At 42.5% G+C, this 27,403-nt stretch overlaps 1 protein-coding gene across 3 annotated transcripts in view; it reads left to right on the top strand.

The window, feature by feature from the left end:
• Positions 1 to 27,403, top strand: part of LOC102304127 (phosphofurin acidic cluster sorting protein 1) — a 67,179-nt gene that overhangs the window by 2,787 nt on the left and 36,989 nt on the right. Inside the window, exon 1 of one of the 3 annotated variants that reach the window (XM_042213256.1) lies at positions 12,330 to 17,431. The exons of the other annotated variants lie outside the window; for them this stretch is intronic. Within the exon in view, the coding sequence (XP_042069190.1) occupies positions 17,370 to 17,431 (62 nt within the window). The 5' untranslated portion in view covers positions 12,330 to 17,369. Of the gene's footprint in view, positions 1 to 12,329; positions 17,432 to 27,403 lie in introns of those variants that run through there. 3 annotated transcript variants of the gene reach the window in all.

Below are 27,403 nucleotides of genomic sequence, written 5' to 3' on the forward strand. Positions count from 1 at the left end.
TTCACTCCATGAACGCAGAGGCAGGGGTAGCGAATAGAGATCAGCAGCTCCCAGGTGCGCTCGTTGTCAGGTGGAATGTCGGATCGTGCCCACTCATGTTGCACGCTGAACATGGTTTGGATTCCAGCGCTCAACAGGAGTGTAGTCAGAGGCTCTTTGTGTAGCTGCTCTACGACAGGTATTCCAGGAATTGGTTCGAGCACCGACATGATCACCTCGCATCGTTAAAGAAGCTGAGGGGGAAAGTCCCATGACTCGGGTCGCTGGGTGGATCGTGGGGATTTTTGCTCAGTGTTTCACTTTGGCTTCTAAGGAGAAAGCCTTCACGAGTACCGTGCCCCACTGACCCCACTGACCCCTCAACACCAGGCTTTGTCCATTTGCAGGCTGCTGCCAAGGGATTGGTCGGACTTTCCACTGTGGCCGCTCAAACAATAACTCAGACCGAGTTCACCTTAACAAAGAAAAAAATTAATCATGTTGTGAAACCTACTTAATGGGGCATTAGACAAGAGTTGGCTGATTATGAGATTAATAAAGTCTAATACAGGATGATATTGTCCTATTAGAATTGAAGAGCGTTTGCTATAAAGGGCTGCCTGTTGTTGAATACGAAAAGACAATGCAGAAGAAGTTTGCCCAGAACAGCAGCTCCATTCCTTATTATTAAAAATGTGTTTGGTGGTACTGCAGCAGAGCAGATGGTGGTCATTTGTGAAACATATTGCTGGAAAGTTGGGGGTACGGTATAATCAATCCCACTGAGACAAGTTGTTTTAGAACAGAGGTGTCAAACATGTGGCCCAGACAGTGCAAAACGTGGAAAATGCAATGGAGTAAGTGTGAACTTTTAACTGTGTTTTATTCCTACGAATGGATCAGATCCAAACTGAGGATCCAGAGGTTTGAATCACTGTCATATTTACAACCTTCTGACAAAGACACCACCCTCATCTGTCATACTACGCCTGAACAGGTAATAGAAACACCTTCAAAAAATACAATACGAGGTGGCTTTTTACCATAAATGAATCGATAGACAAGTTCCTGTTTTATTCTCTTATTACTGTGACTCTACAGCAAAAAAAGGACATCTTTGAATAAACAGTACATTTTCTGTATGTATTTGTTAACCTATAACCCCCTCAGCTGAGGTGTGTAATGGATTTAGTCTGGCCAACTCTCAAACTGGTCGTGATTAGTTTTAGGAATCTAGTTCATGAAATGCGAAGGTTTTCAGAAGGTTATTAGTCTTCTGGCTCACCTTAGTTCAGATTTAACTGTATGTGGCTCCTGTAATAAATGGGCTTGACACCTCTGTTTTACAGCCTACGTTTTTTTAGGATGTCCCCTCTTTAAGCCGGCTTTTTTCTGATTTGCTGCCCCTCGAGTTCTAATCATCAGTAAGGTCTTCCCTGTTCACAGCCAAAACTGTGAACCTGAGATGACATTGGGGAAATTTCCAGTCGCTGACATCACACAGAGCCAAGAGTAGGCAAAAACGTTTTTTTACCCTTGGAACCTGAATATATGCTGCTGTTATTCCTGGGTATCTTTTTCTTTTTAAACCATCAGAGAGAGAAAAAACAAAAATTATTTATTGATTAACTACACGTCGCGTCTCGAGCATTCATTGTATCCACTTTAAGTTGGCTAAGAGCTTCATAATCCAGCTATTTAAGTCAGCTTCTTAGAAGAGAATCAGCCTGATGCCCAAACGTTGGGAGCTAAACACACAATAAACAGTATAAATAAGTGAAAGCAGCGAGGTCAGTGCATTGAAAATAAATCTGCTGCTCTGGTAATGAATACTGTTGGCGTGAGGAAGTGCGCTGCAGAAATGCAGGATGTTCTGAATTATACATTGTGTGTTTGTTCGACTCGTTGGCTGTAATTGCCCCGCGATACAATAGTGGACGTCACGTTTCTCGAGTGTCAGCGTTACATTATCCTCCCCCCCCCGAACCCTTGCGCGCACACCCCTCCCTCCTCTAAACACCGGCTGTTGATCGCGCACACACAACTGGAAAGAAATGGAAAGAGCGCCGACAGGCTATCACATACGAGCATGCTCACAGGCAGGGTGACAGGGCGCTTCATTAAGGAGCTTTGGCTTTGCCGCTCCCTTAGACACTTCTTTTTTTTTTCTTTAAAAGCTGAGTGGCCGAAAAGGTCTGAAGTTTCCTCCGCGGCTCGGCTCGCCTGTTGGAGATGAAGGGAGACGGAGCGTAAAGTATAAACCTCTTCACCCAACTTGCCACCGTTATTTACTATTTCCGCCCGTAGCCTTCCAAGCACAACTCCTCAGGGAAAGCTGGAACACGATGGCATGCAGTGCATGACCATTATTGACTGTAATGATGTTTATCCAGTGGTTTTCCAAAATACACTGGAATGTGTTTTTCCCAGTGGTATTGGGAAGAAAAATGTGGCAGTTTGGAAAAAGATTTGCTGGTTAAATGTCTTTCTCAGCTGCTTGAAGGCTGACAGGCAGAGAAACCTTTAACCCTGCTTTAAAAAGCTGCTAACCCACTCAAAATTTCACCGTTACGCCTTTTTTCTGCTGTAATTCTGCACAGTGAGACGAATCCTCTTTTGCAGACCTTGCTTAGATTGAAATTTGCTGGGTAACAGTGTCAGCGGAGAGGCCTGATAACGACTCGGAGGAGAAATCTCAGTATCACACCAAGGAACCTGCTTCTGATTTGGCACTTTCGTGCGACGCACAACTTTGTCTAACAGTGTTGTTTTTATTATTATTCCTTTTCCATTTTTTGGTTAAAAAGACTCCTCGAGTATATAAAGAAACTTTCAGAGCCTTGTTGGGGAACGTTTCCCCGCAGTGCTGTTCCCAGGAGAAAATAATCTCCAGCCTTGACGCGTCTTCTCATAAAATTGAAGCATGAAATATGCTAATTCAAATCCCTCATTTGAATGATTTGTCTCCGGCTGCTATTTTGTATATTTCCGCTCCTCGTCGTGACGATTTTTTTCTCTTCCTTCTCGGATGCCTGACGTATGATTTGGTCCCGAGTTCCCGGTCGAGATGCTTTTTGACGTCAGTCGTGGATTATTTCTTCTCTCTGTGGCAGCAAAAGCCTTGACGTGTGTCCTCAAAAGCTGCATCGTGCTGCAATCATCTAAACACTGTCAGTGCTGACTCGAGTAGACAAAGATTGTTGATGGCCTAGAAACATTACGACCTGTGCACCCTGCTTTTTCATATCTAGATCCCAGTAATAGATGTTGCTACACTGGCTCACCTTGACAGCCTCACTCTGTATTTTTAGCAGCCAGTGTGGGTTATGAAGCTATTTAAGTATTTCTTGTAACTGAATGCGTTTGTATTAATGACGGCATGGAAAAACATCATGAATTTTTTGAAAACGCAATAATCATCCGTCTATTTTCTTCTGCGTATCCAATTCAAAGTCATGGGAGGGGCTGGGGCGTGTCCTGGCTGTCATGAGGTGAGAGGTGGGGTACATCCTGTTGTGGCGCCTTGATTAGACTGGGCGCAACCAGCTCATGAGCAGACGGTGTGGGTCTGTGCAGATATCACTCTTTCTCTTTTTCTTTGTTTTGTTTGACCACACAGTTTCGTCCATGGAGAATTTACATTACGGTGCACCAACTACACGTGCGCCCCAGGGAGCAGACTTCAGAGAGGTGTATGAATGACTCCTCAGCTGTAAAATCAAGGCTTAACACAGAGATACTGACAATAATATTATCTCACATCCATGTTTTGGGTGGGAGGAAACTGGAGAGAACCCACACAGGCATGGAGCATGCAAACTCCACACTCCCTGGACTGTGGAGATTCTGCTAATCACCGCAGTGCTGCGGTGTAAAGAAAACTTTATCTCAGCAGCTCAGCTTGTACTTTGCAGTGAGCACTGGATGGATGGATGATGGATTTTTTTCCCCCTTTCTCCCACTTCAGAAAAGAAATCGTTCTCTCCGAGCCTGTTCCTGCCAGTGCACTCGCACATAAAGCGATGCCCTGCTCATCGAGTTGTGGGAACTAAATGTTCGCAACATGCAGTTTCACAACCACTGTCGAGGCTAACAATGCTGTCTGTGAAACAAGCCCTTCGCACATGTGGTGAGAATTGCACGGCTGCTGGGGCGTCCTTTGTGCAACTTGTCTAGGGTACGTCTCGGGGTACGAAGCAAAGGGTAGTAAGGAAACATGAATGTGACCTGTGTCAGAGAGAGCGATAAAAGCTGGTTATGTTGCAAACGTTGTGCAAAAGCAGGCAAGCAGAAATCATTTGGGTGTCAGTGGGTGTTTGTTTCTCACGCAGGGTCTGGTAGCAAAAGCAAGAAGTGTGAAGCTGAGGTGTTTGGCTGCTGCTGCTGTACTGTAGAGGTTGTTGTCGGTCGGTCTCTAAAGCTGCTGTGGTCTGAGGAGGCCTTTGTTGCGGTATCGTAATGTTCTTGTGTGTGTTTTAGTTGTTTAAAATTTATACTTTTGGTTGCTGCACTGTTTGACTTCTGGTCATGATCTCCCTACTGTGGGGACATCTGACACACACACACACACACACACACACACACACACACACACACACACACACACGGACAGATTTCCATTTCCAAGGTGCAGTGACAGCTGATTCGCAGACAGTGTCACTGACATATGCTTTGCTTTCATCCACCGTGTTATGACCAAGGACACCTCGGTATAAAATTACAGAGAAGGACGTGCAGTGTGGAGAAACACAAATCATGCTGACAACAGGTACATAATCACACACACACTCTTGAACTAGATCATCGCATGACGGCAAGTTTTCTCCGCAGCTCCATTTTTGGCCTGTTGAAACCTGAACGCTGCACTTTGATGGAAAAATGAAATTCCAGTCGCTTGCTGCATACCTCTGTTTGTTTATAGTTTTCCTTGAGAGGAAACTTTTTGGCACTTCTGCCTCACTGTTAAGATTTGGACTTTGTAGTAGGTAAATTGTGGGTGCAGAAAAAGTTAACAGCAGATAATTTGCACCAGGACATAAAAACAACAGTTGTTCTTTGTGCGTCTGTGCTGCCACTTTATATCTGTGGTCATGCAAATAACGCTTGCTCACGTCTGTAATCCTCTCCGGCTCAGGTTACACGCCGTTTCCCCTGGGTGATAACACAAGCTCGTAATGCACTTAACACAGATTGACCTTGACACAGCACCAGTGTTTTAGTACCTCTGTCTATAATTTATTGGCATTTTTTTCCAATTCTGTTTTTTCAGGGCTGTGGTTTTGTGGTTGCGCAGCTTTGTGTTTCTAGCTGCTTCAGTTTTACATAGTTTACATAGTTTGAGCTTTCTATGCTGATGATGTTCTAGTGCTCTCTTTGAGTAAGAGCAGGCTGGATCGTCCTTATCGTATATTTGAACTGTGTGTGAACAAAATTGAAGGTTTCAAGTATTTTTTTTTTCCAGTGGACGCTGACAATGTGAAGTAAGCATATAAGCCCAAGTGTTATACACTTAAGCAACCATTCACTGGCAATTTGTTGATGCTGCATTTGAGTTTCTCTTCTGAAAAACTCACTGATGCTGCCAATTAACTTAATTAGCTGCAAAATGTTCGTCCAGCTGTTTGTTTTTCAGCCTTTTGTTGCCCTGTCCCAACTTTGCTGAGACCTGTTGTCATCAAAATGGTACATTTTCTCAGTTCAAACATTCAGTATGGTGTCTTGTGTTCCAATTTGAATAAAATATGGGCTTGTGAGATTTGCAAATCATTGCTCTCTGTTTTTGTTTACAGTTTATACAGTGTGTCAATTAGGGTTGTACGTTGGTGGCCATGGGTTTGCCAGAAACCGAGCCGAGGAAAGCCCCTGTGTGGGGAAACGGTGACGTAGCTACGTGAGCTGCATGCTAGGATAAGCCAGTTCACTTCTTTCTGAAGTTTCATAGATAAGAAGCACAACTCCCTTTCTATATAAAGTAAAGCTAATATGAATAGGGTTATAGATTTAAGTAAAGTAAAAGTAAAAAGACACACAACTAAACTGGCAAAATGTTAGCAAACATGCTAATGTTTTATACTAGTGGCTTTTAATAAAACATGAAAAAAGCCGAGGTGAAGCTGTTTACATACAGAGCAGTTTGTGGAGGGATGGGCTGAAAGAGTCACAGTATTTTACTGTAGTCCAGTAAATGTCATTTATAGAATATCAGAAATGTCAATGAAACAGTAGAATTAATGTAGCTGGACTAAAAACTGAAACTGAAAATGTGCAGCGTTCTCTTAAAGCTTTGTATTTTTCCTTTTTCCCCCTCTTATGTTCAGTGTTAGAGCTGCGTCACTTTGGTCTCGCACCGCAGATTCAAATAAAAGGATCTAACCTGTAATACCGTTACACTTGTTGGACTGGCTGCTTCTCAGCTTGACTCATGCTGTGACACTGTGATATTCTCAGTTCGTTATGACGGCTGTACTGTGGCAGGAATGGCTGGGATTGGTCGATAACCAGGGGCATAATGTGATCACCCAGTACCCACCCAGCAACGTGCAGTTGTGCAGGGACGGGGGTGGGGGTGGTGGATATGGCGCTTGGATAGCATCGCCTCCATGTCTCAAGCTAAACTGGATTAGGCGGGTACTCTGCTCATTAATCCGTAATCGCTTTAACGAAGGGTCGTGTGTGTGTGTGTGTGTGTGTGTGTGTGTGTGTGTGTGTGTGTGTGTGTGTGTGTGTGTGTGTGTGTGGAGAGAGACAACAAAGAGAGGCTGTATGCTCCTGTAGTGTGAACCTGTCACTTTCAGGCACACCCATAGTCAGTGAAATGCAGAAATGCACAACAGGCCTGTGAGCAAGATGCTTTTCCCACTGGCAACACATATGTTATCTTGTGTAACACACGCAAGCATGCACACACGCTGCACATGCTGCACATCACGTATCTTGCAAGACTAGATTTGAAAGTCGCCAGACAACAGGCCTGCACTCTGGATAAGGAGGTGCAAACTAGCCAAAACATGATGAACAGACTTGCCACCAAAGATAACTCGTGCTCAGGTTTATTTTTTTTTTACACTGCAACAGTGTAAAAAAAAAAAAAGACATATTTTCTTTGCTATAAACACACTTGATCACCTTTGACAGATTTGAATGTGCTATCTGTGTGTGAGACTTCAAATGTGTCCATGTTTAAAGGTTGCCCTGCTTAGGAAGTAACCGGCCGCGGTGCGTCCTTGCCTGCGGCTGTGGGAAGTAGAGCAAGACGGAAGGAAATGGGCAGAGAGAGAGAGAGAGGGAGGGGCACTGAATGAAGGCGAGAGAGTGAGGGGACAGCCGCCATACAAAACTGAGCAAAAGAGCAAAAGGTCACTTCTTAAATATCTAGGACACCTTACTTTGCGTGTGTAGGTATGTACTCGTATTCCCTGCATTGTGGGAGCCAAACTGTGTGTGCAGTCACATTCTGGAGACCCAGTTCTCCTTTATGGGGACGTGAATTTGGTCTTGAGCATTCAAAATATTTAGGGTTACAACTAGGGCTGTTCGATATAACGATATATATCGGATGACGATATAAAAACTCTATCGTTTCATTTTAGCATTATCGTTTGTTTCGTGGTGTCGCAAAATAACTGTTTACGGCAATATTTTTTCACCGTTTTGATGGTCACTGTAGTGGCTATATTAATTTCTTAAAGTTCTCTCTTTCTCTTATATTTAATATAACCACACTACGGATGGATAAGAGCCTGTTTTTACGCGTTGTCGTTGGGTCCAGTGTTTAATTAGGCCAACATTTGAAGACTTAATTCGATGTCATCTATCAGCGTACGGCATTTAATTGTCATGTATTTTGTTTGGTGTATGACTGTAATAAAAACGCTGAGATTTATTGCTCATAGCGGCCTTCCCGAGTTGTGTTTCATCTTTTCACAGTAGCTGTACACATCCCCATTAAAGCAGCCCCTCACCTGATAAATATCAGGGCTCGGGATTTAAGAGATGTCTTCTTAAGTGACCGAAAAACGAGGTGGGCTTGTTTGCACAGCTGCAATAAGATTTCCTCTTGGCACGTAGCGTTTCTGTGGCAGGCAGAGCAGTGTGTACATCTAAAAACAACAATAACAAGAGAAGGAAACATGAGGTTGTGAGTGTGTTTATAGGAATAATTTCCATTCCACTACATTTCTATATCCATTATATACCCAGGCACCAGCTCTGAATCCAAAGAGCTCTATTCTTTGCTCATATTGCAGGTTCGGGCCAAGAGGGGATTTTTTTTTTTCTTCTTTTTTCAACCACTTTTCGATGCTCACAGTGTTGCGTTGAATTCATAAGCGCTATTTGAGTCACCTCAACTCATCCTATACCAACCAGCCTCCCTGTAATAACCACCTGCCTGATATTGCCTGAGTCCTCTGGGGGTGGATCCCTCGTGAATGCCAGGACCTAAGCTCTCCGAGTGCATGACTGAATTGTAATGAGAGTTTAGTCGCTTCACCTGTGTGTTGCTGGGCGGTGTAGGTTTTCCATGCACTGCTGGTGTTCTGTGTGTGTGAGATGTTGTTTATGCTCTCACTGCAGCACTCAAAGCAGCTCCTTCTTCACCTCACACCTGCATATCTTTACTTTTTTTCCTGTGCAGCTCGTTCTTGCCTCAACTTGCTTCTGCAGTAAATGGTATGAGTGTGTGTTTGCTGACACTGTTCTCTCACTGATTGGTGCACTTAAGTATCGTCTTCTCTGGATGTTGTTTTTTCTTAGCTGTGCTTCAATCAGCCTGCCTCACCTGCACATTACTTTGAAGTCCAAATAGCGATCGAGTGGATGTGTGTGCCTTGTGCTGCGTTTTCACGGCAAAGGTCGGCTTCAGCCGTGTCATTATTTTTGGCATCGGCGTCCTGACTGACCTTGCTGTTAAATGGGGCTTCTGTGTGTTTTTTAGCGCGTTCTCCTTGATTTTTTGCGCCTTGGCATATCACTTTATGCTTCACAGAGTGTAAATCGTCTCGCGGCTTAAATCAAGTAACGCTTTGCTGTGTGTACGTGCGTGTGTATGTGTCCTAGCAGGGTATTCTTGCTTTAGGCTAAGTGTCAGCTCATGTCAGGAGGGTGACTTGCTTTTTGCAGAAGCGCAGCAAAGAAAGGCTAGAGAGGGAAGGGAAAGGGGGGTCGGGCGGCTTCAGCAGCAGAAGAAGACAAGCCAACATCTTACTCTGGAGCTTGTCTTAGAGCGTTGAAACCTTTTAGCACCTTGTAGCATTGTTTGCACAGGTAAAGCTGTAGCTCCTGTGAATATGCAAAACAGAACAGTTATAAGCTCCAAACTCCTGGACTGCAGCCGCTGACAACAATCCCTGTCAACAAGTGAGGTCAGAGCCTGCACCTCCACATTTAGCAGGTCCTGAATAGGAGAGCCTGACTGATATGATAACATTATGGTGATTTTAAAAATCTTTAAGTCTGACGTGATCTTTTCCTGACCAATAATTGAGTCGTTTTTTGTAAACTCAAAGAAAGTGAACAGTTGAAAGTGAAAACCTTCAGGCGAAAGACGTGTTAGACGAGACATCTGGGCTGCTGATCAAGATTTGGGTGTATTTGCCTCCCAGTGCTGACTTTGAGTCATTTTAACTGTAGTTCTGGTTATTCTGACCTGGGTCACATAAAAAAATGACTCTAACAGCTATTAATGATCGAAAAAGCAGCAGTTACATTTTGTGGACCGATCAAAGAGCTGAACTGTTTGGGCTCTAGTTCTTTATGGCACCTCCAAGGTTAGCTGTTATAAACTCTGGAACATCCAAGTATGGCAGTCAGTGATCTGTTAGTAGCACATCAAAGCTGATTTTTGCCCTGAATAATGAAGCAGCGGCAAAATGGCCATTCAGCCTGAATGTCGGGTTAGGGAGACAGCAGAGAGAGTCTGCGAGTGTCGTGCACGGATCATAAACCAGGACAGATGGAGGGTGACGATGAGAAGTTGATGAGAATGACAGGAGGAGTGCCCCGTTGCGAGGAGTCAAGGGGGAAGAAGCGTGAAGCCGCAGGTGAAGATGAGAGCAGGCAAAAGAAGGATTAGACTGTGAAGGAGAAAAAAATGAGCTCGAGTGGATGAAGGTGAGACACAAAGGAAAAAAGAGAAGGAGGAGGAGGTGTGGAGGTGGAAATAGAGTGGGAGGGTGGTGGGCTGGCTTTATCAGAATGGAAGAACATCAAAGCCGGGTGAATGGGTGAATGGGAAAGGAGCAGCTGGGGCAAAAGGAGGAGATACGGCAAAGAGACGTGAGCTGATTGAGGTATTAGATCCTCCACATGGCTCCCCCTTTTTCCTCCTCTCACTTTATTTTCCTCTCTTTTTTTATCTAATCTTTTCTCTCCCTCCTGTTTCCTCATCATCAGTCTTTGCTTTATCCTTCTCCCACCACAGGCACATTCCTCACTATTAAAGCTAGTCGGTATCTAAATCTCAGCTCTTCTGTCGGAGGCATCATCCTAGTCTTGTCTATAACTCATCCAGCTTTCTTCTTTGTCCTCTTGGGGCCACCGTTGCAGCTCTGCCCCACAGTCACAGCTTCCTTTCCCCAACACCTGTGATGGCCACAGAGTACATTTCCACCTCTGCCGCTGTTGTTTCTGGAGCAGTCAACACTCACGGTGCCATTATTGATCTCTGGCACCTGCTGTCATAGATTTAGCACAGACATCACTGCCGTGAGGCCTGCCGTGTCACGCGGCTGCTGTTTTTTAAGCTTTTGTAAATGAATACACATGCCCTGGGCCACTTTTTTAAACAGTGTCAGTCTGCTCTGTCAGGTAGAGATGGGGGAATAAAAAAAAAAAAAAAAAAGGCACAAAGCTCACAAGAGTCTCGGCCGTTTGGTTTTTGTCACTCGTCAGTGCCACCAATGAAATTCTAGGAATGCCTTAAAGTACAACTTGTACTAATATGGCTCTCACGAGGAGTAATTTAACTAGTTTACATGCACACATGTAGGAGTTGTTGCAAAGCAAACCATTCACAGTACGTAGGCTGTTGGTGTGGTGCCCTCCAACACTTGTAGCGGCGGTTTTTCCGAAAGCTCGCCTTGCACTAGCGGCACTAAAGAAAATGGGCTGAAGTGCCTCTTGTTTACAATTAGAACAAAGATGTCGACACAAATGCAGTTTTTCTCCGCTGAAAACACGTAAACTAACCTTGATTTTAGAGGGTTTTTTTTGTTGAATGTTCACATTTAATAGCCTGAATAGGCATTCAGTCCGCACAGACTTGAAGGAGAAGGTTTAAATCAAACGATCGGCGTGTTTTCAGCTTCGGTTCTCAGCTCAGTTTTGCATGTTATCAACTCAGGGTCAGACCAAGGTCTATTGATGATATGGCAGTGCTTCTATATTGTGTATCTGCAGAATGTGTAACGTACGTTGTAAACAACAGCCTCTGAGACCTCAGATTAATCAGTCAGATCAATCCAATCCAATTTACAGCTAGTTAAATATAGAAACATGTGGTAAATACTAAAACTAAGCCTTTTCTTTCTGGATTAATGTTCATATTTTCCAGTGAATTTCTGAATATAAAAAATCTCAGTAATTCACTTCACTGCTAAATGTGTGAATGGGTTTTTCCTGCACAACAGTAGCACAACTAGGCGAGTAATTTCTATTTCCCAAAAGCACCTGAAATTTTCATAGTGATTATGAGTTTTTAAAGTGGAAAGTACTGATCATTTTGTTGGTGTTTTATTGGTGAAGAGTAATAATGAGTGCTGTTTGGAAGTTCCTGCTTTAGTGAGGTTTGCCCTTTCACTTCAACGTCTTTTGTAACTGCTGATAAAGAGGACAAAGACATTACACATGAATGCTTTTTTTCCCCGAGGTTCATTAAGGACGCAATTTAGGCTCACAGTTGACGCAAAGACCCTCTAAAAACAAGAACTGAAACTTACCAAGACCCTGAATGGAGAGAGAGCCGCAGCTTTAATTTCAGTGGTCACTGGGACGTGTATAAAACCACCATCTGTGGGTGTTGAAGTTCTAGTACATGTTTGAAGTCGACGTCAATACCCTGGAAAATACTCGATTCCCTTTTTCATTTCAGAACAATACAAACACCACCATTAATCCAGTCAGCCAGGTTACTATAGTAACGCTTATCATGAGATTTATGGTAACTTGTTTTAATACTTCACTGTTCTTGAAAAGGGAGCTTTACCTCTGGAAATTCCTCAGTGTTGATCAGCGTCGTCTGTTCAGCTGCTAGTGAGGGGAGGGGCTGTGTGTCATGCGGAGGAGGTGAAGACGGCTGTAAAGAAGTGTGTGACTGTGGCACTTTGAATGTCATAGTGATATATATATATATATATATATAGTTATATATATTTATACTTTTGCTTTATTTGTTTAATTTGACAACCTGCTACGTCTGTGTCTGAAGTACGACATCTTATAGGGGTGAGTCTCGAGTGTGTGCATTGAACATTGTGCAAATGCTAAGCTAATTCTGGTTATGGTTACAATAAGCTTAGCCCCCCCCAAATAAATATACCTGCCAATACAGATATATTTTTGGGTACATAGTTTAACTTGTTGTGAACTTCATCTGTGCCCTTGCGTCAGTCTCTGGTTGGCTGTGCCGTGGCTCTCTCTTTGGAAAATTTACATTTTCAGTAATGATTGTTGTTGGATTTATGTGGCCTTGTTTTTTGTTTTTGTTTTTATGAACACACATGCACACACACACGAATCCCACAACACCTCTTGAAGGCGCCGTAAGATTTGTGTCGTCATTGTTTGTAGCGTTCTGCCAGTTTCACTAGCTGCTATTTGTCACCATTGCTGAGAAAACCCCTCATACATTTCCACAAGCCATGTGTTTAAAAAGTCACAAAACGTGTTGTAACTGTACTGTTGTTGATGATGATGACTTTTTTGTTGTTGTTTTTTAAGCAGGAGTGATTGGCTGTGTGTTTTGTTGCTTGTTTTTTTATGAGTGTGTTTTGGTTCAGTCCAGATGCAGAGCATTATGTTAGTGTGCAGATGGCAACGCTGGACCCCGGGACATACACATGCTCATGTTTATTCAGCTCTATGAGTGACCTGCTCTTTTCCTTACCTCCTCACAACACAGCACCGTAACCATAATCCGTGACAACACGTTCACCTTCACTTTCTCCCACGGGTTCGCCTGCTCTACTTCTTTCCTTTTTTTTTTTTTTAAATCTGCATTTTGTTTCAACTTGATCACCCAAAATTATTCTGCTTTGAGGAAGTTTCATTCTCTTCCATCAACTTCTCTGAACACTGGTGGCCTAACCAAACCTTTGTGGTGATTGTTGTTGTTTGCCCCCACCTGGGCTGCCAACACTCTTCACAGTGAACTCCTTCCAAAACGAGGCAGCAGCCACCCACGTTTGGAATATGCGTACTAGATGGCCTAGTATAAAACATCAAAAACGAAAGGTCCGCCCACCTACATGCAGTCACACACTCAAATAACTCCCCTGCTGTGGGTAAAAACACACACTCTAGAGCCATGACGGGATTTTGATGAGCACTCTGGCCCACACACACACACACACACACACACACACACACACACACACACACACACACACACACACACACACACACACACACACACACACACACTGTATATATACATTTTACTGTTGAGGAGGAATAATTTGTATTCTGCTTTCAGAATAAATATGAGTCAGAGCAACAGAAAACTCACCGAGGGGCACACATAGCTGCTCATGCATGTAATGCATACAGTATTACCCATGCGGTGTGCACACACACACGCGCGCACACACATCATAACCGTGTTATGTACTACCTGTAACCTACTTATGCCAGTGCGCACTCACCCACTCTATTTCTCTGCTTCTCCCACACAGTCAGACTGACACATACATTTACCACATGCATGCACACACACACACGTGCTGCAAGACTAATGTGCTTACTCATCAATGCAAACGCACATGCATGCGTAGGAGATCAGGGCACCGTAAGTAGACACAGGCAGGTTTGAGAGGAGAGCAGGAGAGGGTGTGTGCGTGCGGGAGATAACCAGCATGTAGAGCTGCTTAGAGGGTGGAGATAGCTGATTGTCAGAGGCTCACAAAGCACATCAGAAAAGATTTCTTTTCTTCCACTTGTTGGATTGAAACGTGTGCAGATGGCGATTTTTCCATCTGATGTCGCACTTTGAGATTACTTTAATGGGTATGATTTAATGTAATGGGTATGATGCTGGTGTAGGCGTAGCAGTCTCCATCAGAGTCATCTCCTGAGTTGAAGCATATGGATACTGTTGCATCAAAGTGTGGTGAATGCTTGGGGCGAGGAAAAACAATCACTGATGCTCTACAGGGTGGAGCAGGGCGTTAGAGCTGCCGCCTCAGAGCAGGAGGGCTTCTGTTTGAACTCTGCTAGCTGGTTGGGGGTCTTCCTGTGTGGAGTTAGCATGTTCTCCGTGTCCTCCACAGTCCAAAGACATGCATGTTTGATTAACTATTGAAGTATGTCTGTGAACATTAAGGGTTGTCTGTCTCTCAGTGTTAGCCTTGCATTGGACTGATGAGCTGTCTGGGGTGTGTCCTCCATCTTGCCCAGAGACAGCTGGGATGGGCTTCTGAGTGGCTGGAGTGGTGGGGCTTAATAGGCTGTTAAGAAAATGGATGGAATGTGTTGCATGACTTCCACTTGCAGCACCGTTATTGATAATAGTTACAGTTACATAGTTATTGATGGTGGAGCAAGGTGAGCAAGCATAGGCTCACATGGGAGGACACAGTAGATCATACTGATGTGCACAGATATCACAGTGAGGTCAATAAACACACTATTCTTCTGTTTTATCCTACCTTTTTAAGACCGTTGCTTTTGTCACACGTTGACTTGTAGGTTATGGTCATGACTGGTATTCAGCGTCGCAGACCCACTGTACTGTTTAATTAAATGCCAAGTATGGTTATAGTGTCACACATGAGTTACTGTGAATCCCACCAGGAGCTCTGAAACGTTTTGAGGCCAAGATGGAAAACTTGCCAAGGGAATGTGTTATAATCCAAACATGAGTTTAACAAGCGCTTAATGGTTATGTTACGCTCGTCACAGACGTCATTGCATCAGATGCATTTGAGCTCATGTCACAATCACTTAAGAAGTTCTATTGGCACAAAGCGTGGGACTAATGGGGACAGTATACTAAACATTTTATTTATAGCTAATTATTTTGGGGGTTTGTCTAAACAGTGTTCTCCTTCTGCAGCGATTGCTGTTATAGAAGCAGATTTTAATGCCAGTATTTAAACATCAGCAGTTTTTCCTGACGTTTTTTATGGGTTGTTTTTTATTAACTCTGCCCGACTGTTCTCAGATCAGCTTGTTGTTGTCTGTCTATTGTAAGAGGCAAGTTGGATTTTGCCCATTGGTGGACAAGCTTTGCAACATGAACAGTCATATTGTGGTTGAAGGGTGCTTCTCTCATCTCTTTACTTTCATTTTCATTCATTGGCCATCTTAAATGCTGATGAATGTGCAGATAGATGATAATATTGGGATGCTGATAAATCGGTTCTAAAAAGTGACGGTAAAACTTTAAACAGGATTCCCCTAACGTGATGGCTGTGAATGCTACAGTGTTGACTTCTTCTGTAAACACTTTACTGAAGAGCTTTTGGTGGTTTGGGCAAAACTTTAAGTATATTTTGCAAATTCTGGTCGTTTTAAGTGTCTTGACAGGAGATGTATGGAGGATATGCTCACTGGCCTGTGAGTGTGCGGTTTCACGCTCAGATCTGCTCTTTGCTCATTTTCATATTGGTATTTGAGTCCCATTAAGGGGCTGATTACTGGTAAATAACAAGTTAGCCAATAAAGCCTTTTCATTACTTTAAGCCTTCATCAGTTCTCCCCTGATCAACAAGCTGTGTAATGGATACTCTGTTACTAAATGACCCCAAACCAAGTTTTACATTCATGCACATTTACTGTTAGCCATGATGTACAACACAGCATCCTTGCAACTGCAGCTACATCTTATTAATAGCTTCTCCTAGCATAGATGGAGGATGTGATTTGTCGTTCTTGTCAATTAAGGCGGTGAGATAAGCGTTTTACGTCACTGTGCTCGGGTATTACGCTGCTCAAGCTTTTGTTGTCATCTTGTGGTAATGATCTATTTCCTCTTGTGAAGAACTTTGAGCTCAGTAATTGGGGCAACAGCGGTGTGCAACAACAACAAACAAAAAGAAAAAACCAGAGCGTAACCACCGCAGACACAGCGGACGTGCAGATGCATGATGTGATGTGCTTGTTAGACCACTAAACCATGAGGACGCCCCAGTTATTCTGCTGCTGCTGCTGTAAACAGCACAGAGGTCCCACTGCCCAGGACATTCATCCTGTTAATTAATGAGGGTATTTGGCACAATCAATTTAGCTTTGTAGCTCATAAACCAAAAGACCGTCAGCACAGCAACCAGGCAAGAATCGAAACCAAAATAGACACGACCGAGAGAGCCAGGACGTGTGGAGTGTGGGCCGGACTGGAACGTGACCAAACGACTGAAAATCCGATGTTGGTATCAACTGTGGAGGGGAAAAACAAACCCATTAAAAACAAGAGGAGAGGAAGGAGAAGCTGCGTGATGGGATGGAAGGAAACAGAGGCGCTATCTGATGAGACAGATGGAGAGGATGGAGAATCGCCGATTGCCAGAGGAGAAATGGAAAAAGCCTCGGATGGAGAGTGGGAAGTGGGCAGGAGATGAGAGGCAGAAGGAGAGAGAGAGTCCTGCTTTTTGTTGGCGAACAGTGTTGGACAGCTTGAAGGAGATAAGAGAAAAGAGGGGGAAATGAGGAGTATGCAGAGGAGTGCACGCTTGCAGGAGGTCCTAATGCATTACGCCAGTGTGACTGTGACCCAGCTGTCAAGAGCCTGCCATCCTTTGATGGAAGGGACACACCTTCAGAATGGATTGATTAGGTTTACACTGAAACCCACCTAAACACTCAATTTAAGGCAATTATTGATAGAAGCAGTTTCTGCCTGTTTCTCTCATGCAAACTCATGCATGCACACACATGGAAAAGGGAAATGCCACAGAGGAGGAACAGATTGACGGCTTCATTTTGCATCTAATATTCCTGAACAGAATATTCAGGTTTTTAAAAAAGGAGGGAAAAAAGTCTCTTTAATCGCCAAGCTGATCCTCAGTAGCTGCTCTGCACTCGCGTGTCTCACAGCACATTTAATTATAGCCCCTTACTTAAAAAGCACTTCTCCCAGATTGTCGCAAAAGCTCCTGAAACTAAAACAACAAAAGCAGACGTGGACGGAAAGATTAGGACGACAAGAGGCCGCCGTCTCTCCCAGAGCCCATTAGCTGATGAAAAGTAGCTTAGTATTACTGTTTTTATTTATTGAAAACAGTAATACTTGTGTGCCAAGGTGAGGTTCGGCTCTATTAATGTTGAACCTTTTTTGGTAATTTATAAAGCTTTTATAGCGCATTGAGAGTCGCTGTTAAATAAAAGCTAATTTTGAGATGGACGGATCGTATTTATTTTCAGCGGGATGTTATTTCTGTGACTTCTTCTCTTTATTTTTGCCATGTTGCTCACTCTCATTCCTCCATCAGCCCCTTGCAAGACAAAACACACTCTGAACTTAAGTGTTCACAGGGGAACGAATGAGCCACAGACTGAAGTTGGAATTCAAGAACTATTTAAAGCTATTGCGTTATTTTTTTTTTAGTCTTATTTTTCTATAAAATTGTCTACATATGTATAGTCCGGCTGCTTTCTTATTCACAAAAGGTTGACACAAAGGGTTGTGGGAGCTCCACGTGTTTGAAAACATTTTTATTACTCTGGATGCCCTTCCCGGTGCAATCCCAAAGGGACTTATGTCTACTTCTGGGATTGAACCTGGAAGATTAGGCGACTGTACTTTAGAGCCCTCTGCATGTCTGTGTCAACTACATCAAAACAAGCCATCTGATTTCCATCGTCTGGTCATTGATGGCTTTTCTTTGCATATAGAGCAGATTTGCATATAGAGCAGGGGGATGGGATCTGTGTCAATGCCAGGTGTGAACCTGGCCTAGATATTACAAATCTAACCTAATGAGTTCAGTAGCCCTCAAAGGTGTGATGCATCAGTGGGCTGGTTCAGAAGAAGTATCGGCCACATTAACGCCTGTGAATTTAACACTTGACCCTGATTAAAGACACTTGGTCCTTCTAAAATGCCAGATGTGTTAGCGGGACATGGAGGACTGCATTTTTCTGCTTTCCTCTTTTGATTGGCTCATTTTTGTTGGATGTTTAAGCCTGATCACAATAAGAAGTTTTAATAGAGATGTCAAGAATCTGCTTCAAGGTCAAACTATTTTGTGTGATTGATGTCCTACATACATTACTGCTAACATAAAATCTGATTTCATTTGGAGATTAAAGATTTTGTAGACATTAAATATATCCATGTTTGAATGTGATCTGTTGACTCACTGATGGGCAGTGATGTCAGAGGTTGAACAGTCAGAGGGATGGGGGAACTGTTGGAAATCAAGACGATGATTATCTTGTTTTTAATGCTTTAAGTCAGTATTATGATAAGACCTATGAGAGCGCGCGCCTGTGTGTTCAGTTTGGGCCATGCAGCCTGTATTCTGCAGGGAGGATGTTAACAGGCGCCTAACCTTTGACCTGTCTGTTGTTGTGTCTTGATGCATGCTTAATAATCCAGGAAAGGAAATCCCAAAAAGCTGATTCAGTTCATCTGAACATGCAGCGTTTTCACATGAACTGAATCTGTTATTGGTGGGAAACCACCAGATGTTAGGACAACAGAAAAGCTCACCGACCTCTAATCTAGTGCCATCTTCATTCGATCAATACGCACTGTATTCAAAGCACTGAATTAGTGCCACGCTCTCCTGCTGCTCATTTCCTTAAAAAATATAAAACATTTTCCCTTCTCTCTCTATTTTTTTCTGTCTTCCTTCCTCATTTTCTACGTGCTAAATAGTAAAGCATTCATGCATATTGATCAGCTGGACCATAATTAGCCTCCTCTGTGTGCATGTTTGCTTGCCTCCCTGGCTGTAATGAGCAGGCAGTGCTATCAGTTTGTAATGTGTGTCAGAGGGATTGGACGCCGTTTGGACAAACACTGATAAGATTTGAATCGGGACAGCTCCGACTGCGACTGACTACAGATGATATGCCAGCAGGCTGCTGCTGCTGTTTGTATGTTGACTCAGAGCACATCATCCAGACGTTTCCCTTGGCTGAAACTGTTGCTACTGCGTGAGGCTGAATCAGACTGTAGGTCTAGCAGGAAATGCAGATCTTAGAAATGTCCACATTTAGTTATAAGTGCTTCCCTGGTCGGTAGAGCCAGTTTAGAGCTGTAGAAATTTGGTTTGTGGTGTATAATAAATACCGAACCCAAATGTCACATTTTTAGTTGCCGTATCTCTAAATGACTCACGAGAATAGAAACGAGTGCAGCTTTGATTCTTTTGACAACCAAGTTGTTCATCAGATGAAACCACAACATGTCCAGCTCCGTGAGTCAGGCGATGTCAAATGTGCTTCCTCCCACTTGCAGCCGATATTACATTTTCTGAATATAGCTTTTTATTTTTGTTGAAATGTCAAGCGAAGCCAGATTCAAGCGTTCAGCCTCTGTGGAAATCATAAAAAAAGTTTGATCTTAATAAAGATCAAACCACCTACTTAGAAAAATTCAATGAAGGTCTTCAACAGAACCTTTAAAGGCTGGAGCTAAAGAAGCTGTTTTTAACCTTAAACTAATTAATAATGCATAATGAGTCAGCTGCTGAGAACTGGTCTCGGGAACATCTGATGACATTGTGTACTGCTGGTAACGATGATGACTCTGGCAGATTTAAGCTTCATGACATGGTGTTGTGTCAGAAAATGGGTACACTGGTTGTAATGGAATAGAAATGTTCAGCAGCAATACTCAGGCCGGCTGTGGGTTTTAGTTGGTGCTCTGTTGGCACTAAGAGGCCCAAAGTGTGCCCTTACATCATTACGCAACCAGCATCAGGCTAAAGTGGTAGGAAGAATCTATGCTTTAAGGTGCAACCTGTGATGCATTCAGAGATGCTCTTCTGCATTCCTCGGTTATAACAAGTGGTTATTTGCGTTACCGTTGCTTTCTTATCAGCAAAGCAGTCTGCCAACTCCCTGCTGACCTCTGACATCAATTTTTAACCCAGAGAGCTGCTGCTCACTGGATAGTTTCTATTTTTCACTTTTTTCAGGCCACTCTCATAGTGGTCTGAACTGTAGTGAGGTCTGTGTGGAAAAATGACATAAATCACATATCTTCCTTATTCTGATGCTCGATTTGAACTTCAGCAGGTCGTCTTCACCATGTCTACATGTCTAAATGCACTGAGTTTGTGCTCTTAGATGTGTTAGCGAGCCATGAGAGTGTAGTTACAGAGGGTTTAACGGATTTCTGTAGTCTGTTTCTTCTGGCTACAAGACAGTTTTCTCCCAGGTGATTAAGAAAATGTCCTAAAAATGAGTTGATCTTTGTAAAAAACAAAAAGAACAAAACAAAAAAACAAACAAACCCCAAAACACTGACTCTCCTGTGCACATTAAAAAAATCAAATGTATTCATTCTCTAACAAAGTACATTGTGCAAAAACATGTTTCCTTCCTGCTTATTGCTGCTGTATTGTTTGTTTATTGTAATGTTACTTGAGCACTGGTCTGCTGCACCACTGTGGGCGAGGATGGAGGAAGCTTCAGCCTCAGTGGAGTCTGACTGCTGCTGTGACCAGAATGCTAATCATCTGTGCAGGCTAAGGGCGGTATAGGCTACACACACACACACACACACACACACACACACACACACACACACACACACACAACACACACACAACACACACACACACCACCTGCACAAACTCACTGCTCTGTCTGTTGGTTTGGGTCCAGCCCATCTCCACCTTAAAGCAATCATCTCTCCTAATTGAGTGACGTCTTAGACACCCAACGTCATGCTTCACCCCCTTCCCCGCTTTTCCCCGAAAGGCCCGCCTTCTCCAGCTGCTAATTGGCTGTCACAGACCTGTCAGAGGGTCACGGATAAGAAGTAGAGCAGGATGCAGAGCTTTATGACTCACTCTGCAGGCTGGTTGATCTGAGTGATGGTTTCATAGGAAAGAACTGTCTGTATGTTAGCATGATCCCTTTTGTTTTATAACCAAATATTTCTGTTATACTTGAGTAAATTCAACTGAAACATTAGAAGAGTAGATGGTATTTGTTGTGGGGGTTAATGATATTAGTCGGTCATGTTCGTGCATTATATCAGGCTGGTTTCCACGCAGTGATAGTCTGAGTCACACCAGATGACTCCAATGGTGTAGCCTAAATTAACTGTGCTTTAAGGGTGTGTTTGCAGAGGTTCCACCTCTGTAGGCCTTTTTGATGTGTTTTGATACATGTGTTTATTTAATGTCACTGTATTCTATTTTCACTGTATACAGTTTTATTGTCCGCAGTGCGAACGAGTAGCTACTTTTGGTAGCGGTGTGGACGCGTCTTTCTTATGTTACCTTATTTTTCTACCAGTTCTTCTACTCTAATTTAGTTATACCTGCCTTTTTAAGGCTTGTTTGATTTAAAAGGCCTGGATTTTAATTGTATTCAGTATTTTTTTTTAAGTATTAAAAACTAACAAATGGGTAATAGATGCTAACATTAGCATAAGTTTTCTAGTAATGTTTTTTTTGGTTATTTTTAAAGCCAAATAATGTCTTTGATTGCCTTAGACTGCAGTTTTGTTATTGCCACTAACCTAGGGTATCAGTATTGTTAATGAACATTTTTAAAAATATCTAAAAACTTTATGAAACAAGCGCTGCTTAAGCTAGCTAGCACTATCGACAACTGTGCTATAAAAGAAATGCTAATTCAGTCCTTTTATAAAGTCTTTCAGTAATCATTTACATTAGCTGGTATTTTCAGACATAACATTTTATAAATTAAGTATTTTGAGAGTACATTAAACAAAACTTGGCTATCTTTAAACTGTTTTCTTTTCCTAGCATATTTTACCTCAACACAGTAAATAACTGCACTGAGTGTCTTTGACCACAGCCAAGATGAAATTGAGTGCAAATCCTCATTTCAACCTGCATCTAGTTATGATTTAATGATTGTAGACTTTAACTATTCTGAGGTGTGTGATGTGTGGAAAAAGTGAACCACCAAAATAAACGAGGGTATAATAGGACGCTCTTGTGGCATAAATAGGGCGCAGACTTGCGAACCAACACTTTCTGACTCAGACTTTCTGCAGCGTTTCCAAGTAGAATAATTTCCGGCTAATGAAGGTTACCTTGCATTGTTATTTTTGATGAGTCACACACCCCACACACACATGCACGAGCAAATACAAAGTATTGACTGAGCGGCGCTTGATTCCTCCAATCTATCCGTCTATTTATATTTCCAGACTAAAGCTCCCCGCTGTGCCGACACACTCTTCCTTTTGTCGTAATAGCACACGGTGTGAGTTTGAGACCTGTTTTTCGGACGAATTATGCTGTTTTCATCTTAATATAAAAGCAAAGAGAAAAAAAAATTGATTCGCTCTTCAGAGCTGTTGACATCTTTACAGGCTGCATCCACTCAGCAAAGCGCTATTTTAAGACTGCTGTTAGTGAAAAACCAAATGCTTGTTATTTCTGCTGCCTGTAGAGTCCACGCAGTGAAATATGTTCTCTCTCTTTCCATTCATTCTCTATCTTCTGTCTCTTTTTGTTTACATTCTGTTCTGCGTCTGCGTATGTGTGCTCTGGATTTCATGCACAAGTTATTTTTAATGACTTTTGTTCCTCTGTGCGTATATGTAGGACGTGTGTGTGCGTGTGTTTCTTTAGTGTATGAGAGTTGGCGATTATTGAAGACCTTGAGATCCAAACATACCCTTGTGAGGTTTTACAACACCTCCCACATTCACATGCTCAAAAACACACAGAAACACTTTCAAAGTCACATAGACAGGAGGCAAAGATCAAAGTCCATTTTTTTCTGGCCTTTACCTTTGGATAACTGGTTTTGTTTTTTCCCTCCTCTATCTCCAGGGCCTTTTTTCTTTCTTTCAGTTTTTTTAAAGTGTGTGTTTGTCCACAAATCCATGTCCATAAATCAGCCAGCAGCAAAGTGACAGGGGATAAGAGGTGAAGGCTGATATGAAAGCAGAAGCCAGAGACATTTTTTTTTTAAATTGACTGGTTTATTTTTCCCAGTAAAGGCTACTTTTAACTACATCTCCCAGCACCTTTTCGCAAGACTCACGTCAGGGCACTCAATGTTTAAGAAGTCTGAATTTTGACTCTTCAAAATTGTGAAATATCAGAGCTGTATCTGATTTTTAGGACCACATGAAAGTGCGCTGCTTCAGAATTAAAAAGAACACGGGCGATTTCATTTGTGCTGCTCGCGCTTTGATGGAAAATCAGATCTGAGCGACAAAAAAGATCAGGCTGAATGTGAAATCGGGTGTTTAACACAAAGCCGCTCTGATGAAATACTCTCATGTGATTGAGCTCTTAGCTATGCCCATAACATGTGTCATCAACTTCTCTTTCTGGTTTTGTGCCAGTAGTTGGGTTTCTGTGGGTTTTTAAAGTGCTTTAAGCAGCTTTTGTGAACGATATGTTCTTTTTTTCTTTGTCTTTTTTTGAGGAAATGCCATGTTTTGGTGGTAATGTGAATGGCAGTTATTAGGAAAGGTGCGTTCAGGTGTTCCTGGGAGGTGGTGGGAAATTCAGAGTAACCACAGAAATGGGCGTGGCCCGCTGTAGCATCAGGCTGTTCTGTTTTTGTGCTTCCTTCTATGACATAACATATAATACACAGCCGTCAGAGTTCATAAATCACAGTCAGGTGACTGTTTTACACATATATATTAGTTTACTATGCTTCTTTAACCATCACTTTAATGATTTTATATGTAATTTTGCATACCATATAATGCTGCAGTGCTGCCAGGCATCACATGCCTAGATTTCTATTCATAGTCTTGATTTTGTTCATTACTTTTCACAAGATGCATCAGCTTGTTGCATTGTTTATGTATATCTATCTATTACTCTATAGTAACAGAGTAATAATATTAATCTTGTTTTATTAGCTCATCCAGCCAAAGGGCTGGTGAGCTGCTGCCAAGGTGAGGCGTCTGTCATCTATCCAAAAGATCCAGAGGAGCTACCACTGGATAATGAGTTTATATAATGACCAGTGATAGCACAGGTCATCTTTACACAGTAAGTCATTCTTGTACTACACAGGAAAACCTCAAGGATAGTTTCTTTTTTTTTATTGACGAGGATTTTTGTGCTTAAACTCAGTTTTCAATCTCGATTTTTCGATTAATCATCTCCAAATCCTCCTGATTGTGATGAAATCTCTGCTCTTAGAGATGATAGAAATATTCATCTGATCAATACACATCTCACTGTGTGTGTGTGTGTGTGTGTGTGTGTGTGTGTGTGTGCGCGTGTGTATGTTGCACTGTGTTGAAAATGGGCATTTTGCCCTGCTGTGCGTCAAGGACAGACTAATCCATGTAACAGAATGATAATAAAGAAGAAGGGCACGACTCTTAGTCCCCCCCCAAACAGATCAGGCCCTGCCATCGATCACCATTACTGAGAGGTGGAGGCAACGCCACGTTACTTAAGAAAGGAGATTGGGCGTAGCAATGAAAAGAGTGGAGTTGAGTTACAGTTATGCGAGCAAGGGAGAAGGAGGGCAGCTGTCCTTAAGTAGGAAGCAGGAGGAGGTGAGCTGTAGGAAGGGAGGAAGGATGAAGACCATTAAAGAATAGAAAATTAGCAGGAGAAGTCACATGGTCACACGGAAGGGAGGGGTTTAAAATAAAATGCTCGATGTGAAGGTCGGTGCAAGGGCGGCTCTTTTCTTTCTGCTGTGTGTGTGTACTTAGCATGTTATTTTCCTTGCGTGACACGGCAAGGTCACACCGCTCATGACTGACTGTCGTCAAGGAAACCATAGGTACCTTCCTCCTTAAAGAAGCAGACCTTTTATACCCACGCACGTTTAGACGCTCGCAGCCTCATGTGCCGAAGCCACATCCTGACATTAGTGAAATCCTCATTTGTGTGTGTATTGCTTTCATTTGTTGATAATGTTTTATTTCCCTTCAAGTTTATTTAATGTTGTCAGAATCACTTGCGGAAGTATCAGTTAATTGGTGTAATTAAATGTGGATGATGAGAAAAGCAGAACGTGGTTTGGTGTTTCACTGTTTAATGACCGACCCACTCCTGGGGCGCCGCTTTGTTATAGAGGATAAAGTAATCTGGGACCGAAATGATGAGTCAGTTCCAGAAAATAATCTCATCGATAATTTGAGTCATTCTTCAAGCTGACATGTGTGGAAAGACAAACTCGAGAGTCTTTTTGCTTTTTTTTGTAATATCGTAAATAGTTCCATAACACTGAGACGAGATGAGCCTCCAGCCATCCTTCCCAAGGAAAAATGATGCCTCTGAATGAGAGCACTAGGAAAGATAAAGTCTGTAAACCATGAATGTCACAATTAGGGTTGTCAAAAAAAATTTATACTCGGAGATACTAATCGATACTGGAAAAACCATTACTATCGGATCAGGTACTCGCTTGCAACAGTATCGATTGGAAGAGTGCCGTTTTCGCCTCCTCCAGCTGAGACACAACTTCACAGCCTCACTCACTAGCAGCTGAAAGAGCTGACGCTCACAACACTGAACAACACCGTATGACGGTCACTAAAGCTCCTGTTTCAACAACATTGACATGTTAAAGAATAATATGTAATAATATATAATTGTGGGATATGTGACTATTGACTAAAGGCAATGGTGCTGTTGCATTGTTTGATTTAATGTTATAACCATGTTATAAGCATGCATGTTATAAGCATGCAAGTTATAACCAGGATGATGACTGTTCTCGAAAACCTCAGTTAACAAAAACAACCGAAAACCAAAAACCTATCAGATAACTGCAGGAGTTGGTAATATTCATCCCATGGGGGCCCTGCATGTCAACAACGCCTCATGGAAATCATTTGTTTTGGATTAAACTGCCTTCCACAGTGCTACCCATGTCGATAGTGTTACTGAAAATGCCAAACATTTGCTGGTAAAAGCTTCATTAGTCAGAGTACTTCTTTTATTATTATGTTTTTTTTCCCCATTTTGATTATAATAACTTATTTTTTCACATGAAAAGGTGCTTTGTTTTGTTCTTTTCTAGTGCTGTTTGAAGTGTGAAGATATCCCCTTGGACTGAGTAGTAATGAGTGTAATTTTTTTTTGTAATTATGCAGACGTGGAAGATTATTTAGCTAATTGGAAAATAGCTCATAACTGGCACATTAATCAGTTAAATGAGGCCTAAAATGACTCGAGGTAAGGCTTTTTTTTTTTTCCTGGCCTAGCTTGCTTTTCGTTTTTCAAGTTTGATACTTTGTTTTGTGTGTGCGTCTGATAGACATGCTGTCTGTTTCTACAGAGACTGACCTTTACAGAATATCAGAGGTCAGTCTTCCCACAGACATTATCGAGCCGTTCTCTGCCTCCGTCAGAGCCCTCGTTTCATCCGCCCATGCCTTTTTCCCTAAACAAATAAACAAATATCTGCGACTGTGGGGAAAACACGAGGTGTTTTCAGTCAAAGGGGCATTAAACATTAATTTAGCTGCAGTGAGTCAGATGTGGAGGTCTTCTTCAGTTTGTCCCGTAGAACCAGAAAGAGTTTCTGTGATAAACCGATGCACTCACCTCATCGGTGAGGACATGCAAAACATAACAGTCTGTATGATATTCACAACTTTCCCTGGAAATTAGTTAATTATGCAGCAGCTCAATTAAGAGCCTGCATGCTCGCTTATTGTTTTTCCTGCAGATTTCAACCACACCATGCGGATCAGCAGTTTTCAGAAAGCCGTAAATGTTCAAGCTGAAATTTGCATCACAGCCGAGGAAGCTTTAGCTGCTGTGGAGACTGTTTTGATACGCTTGAAGGCAAAGAAGTGAAGCTTTTTACACCCAAATGAAGTCACCCAGTACATTTTGCCTACTTAATTTCATTTACAGAATGTGAAAATGTGTGAAACTCCCTCCCCTCCAAACAAAAGTAGATAAATATTCACTCAATTTTGGAGCTAGCATCAAATCACCATTCATGGAACTGCAGGTTTTATTGCCACTGACCTTTTTAGATGAAGGAAAAACTAACTTTGAACAGGACAAAGTTGCACATCCTGAACATACAGCCGGCTGGTCTGTGTGGAGTTCCTTGGGTTTCCTCTTGGTACTCCATCAATGTCAGCTTAGCTGATGTGAGTGCA

Source organism: Haplochromis burtoni, unplaced genomic scaffold (genome assembly GCF_018398535.1).
Source record: "Haplochromis burtoni strain Fernald_Lab_line unplaced genomic scaffold, NCSU_Asbu1 Contig_430, whole genome shotgun sequence".
Taxonomy (NCBI): domain Eukaryota; kingdom Metazoa; phylum Chordata; class Actinopteri; order Cichliformes; family Cichlidae; genus Haplochromis; species Haplochromis burtoni.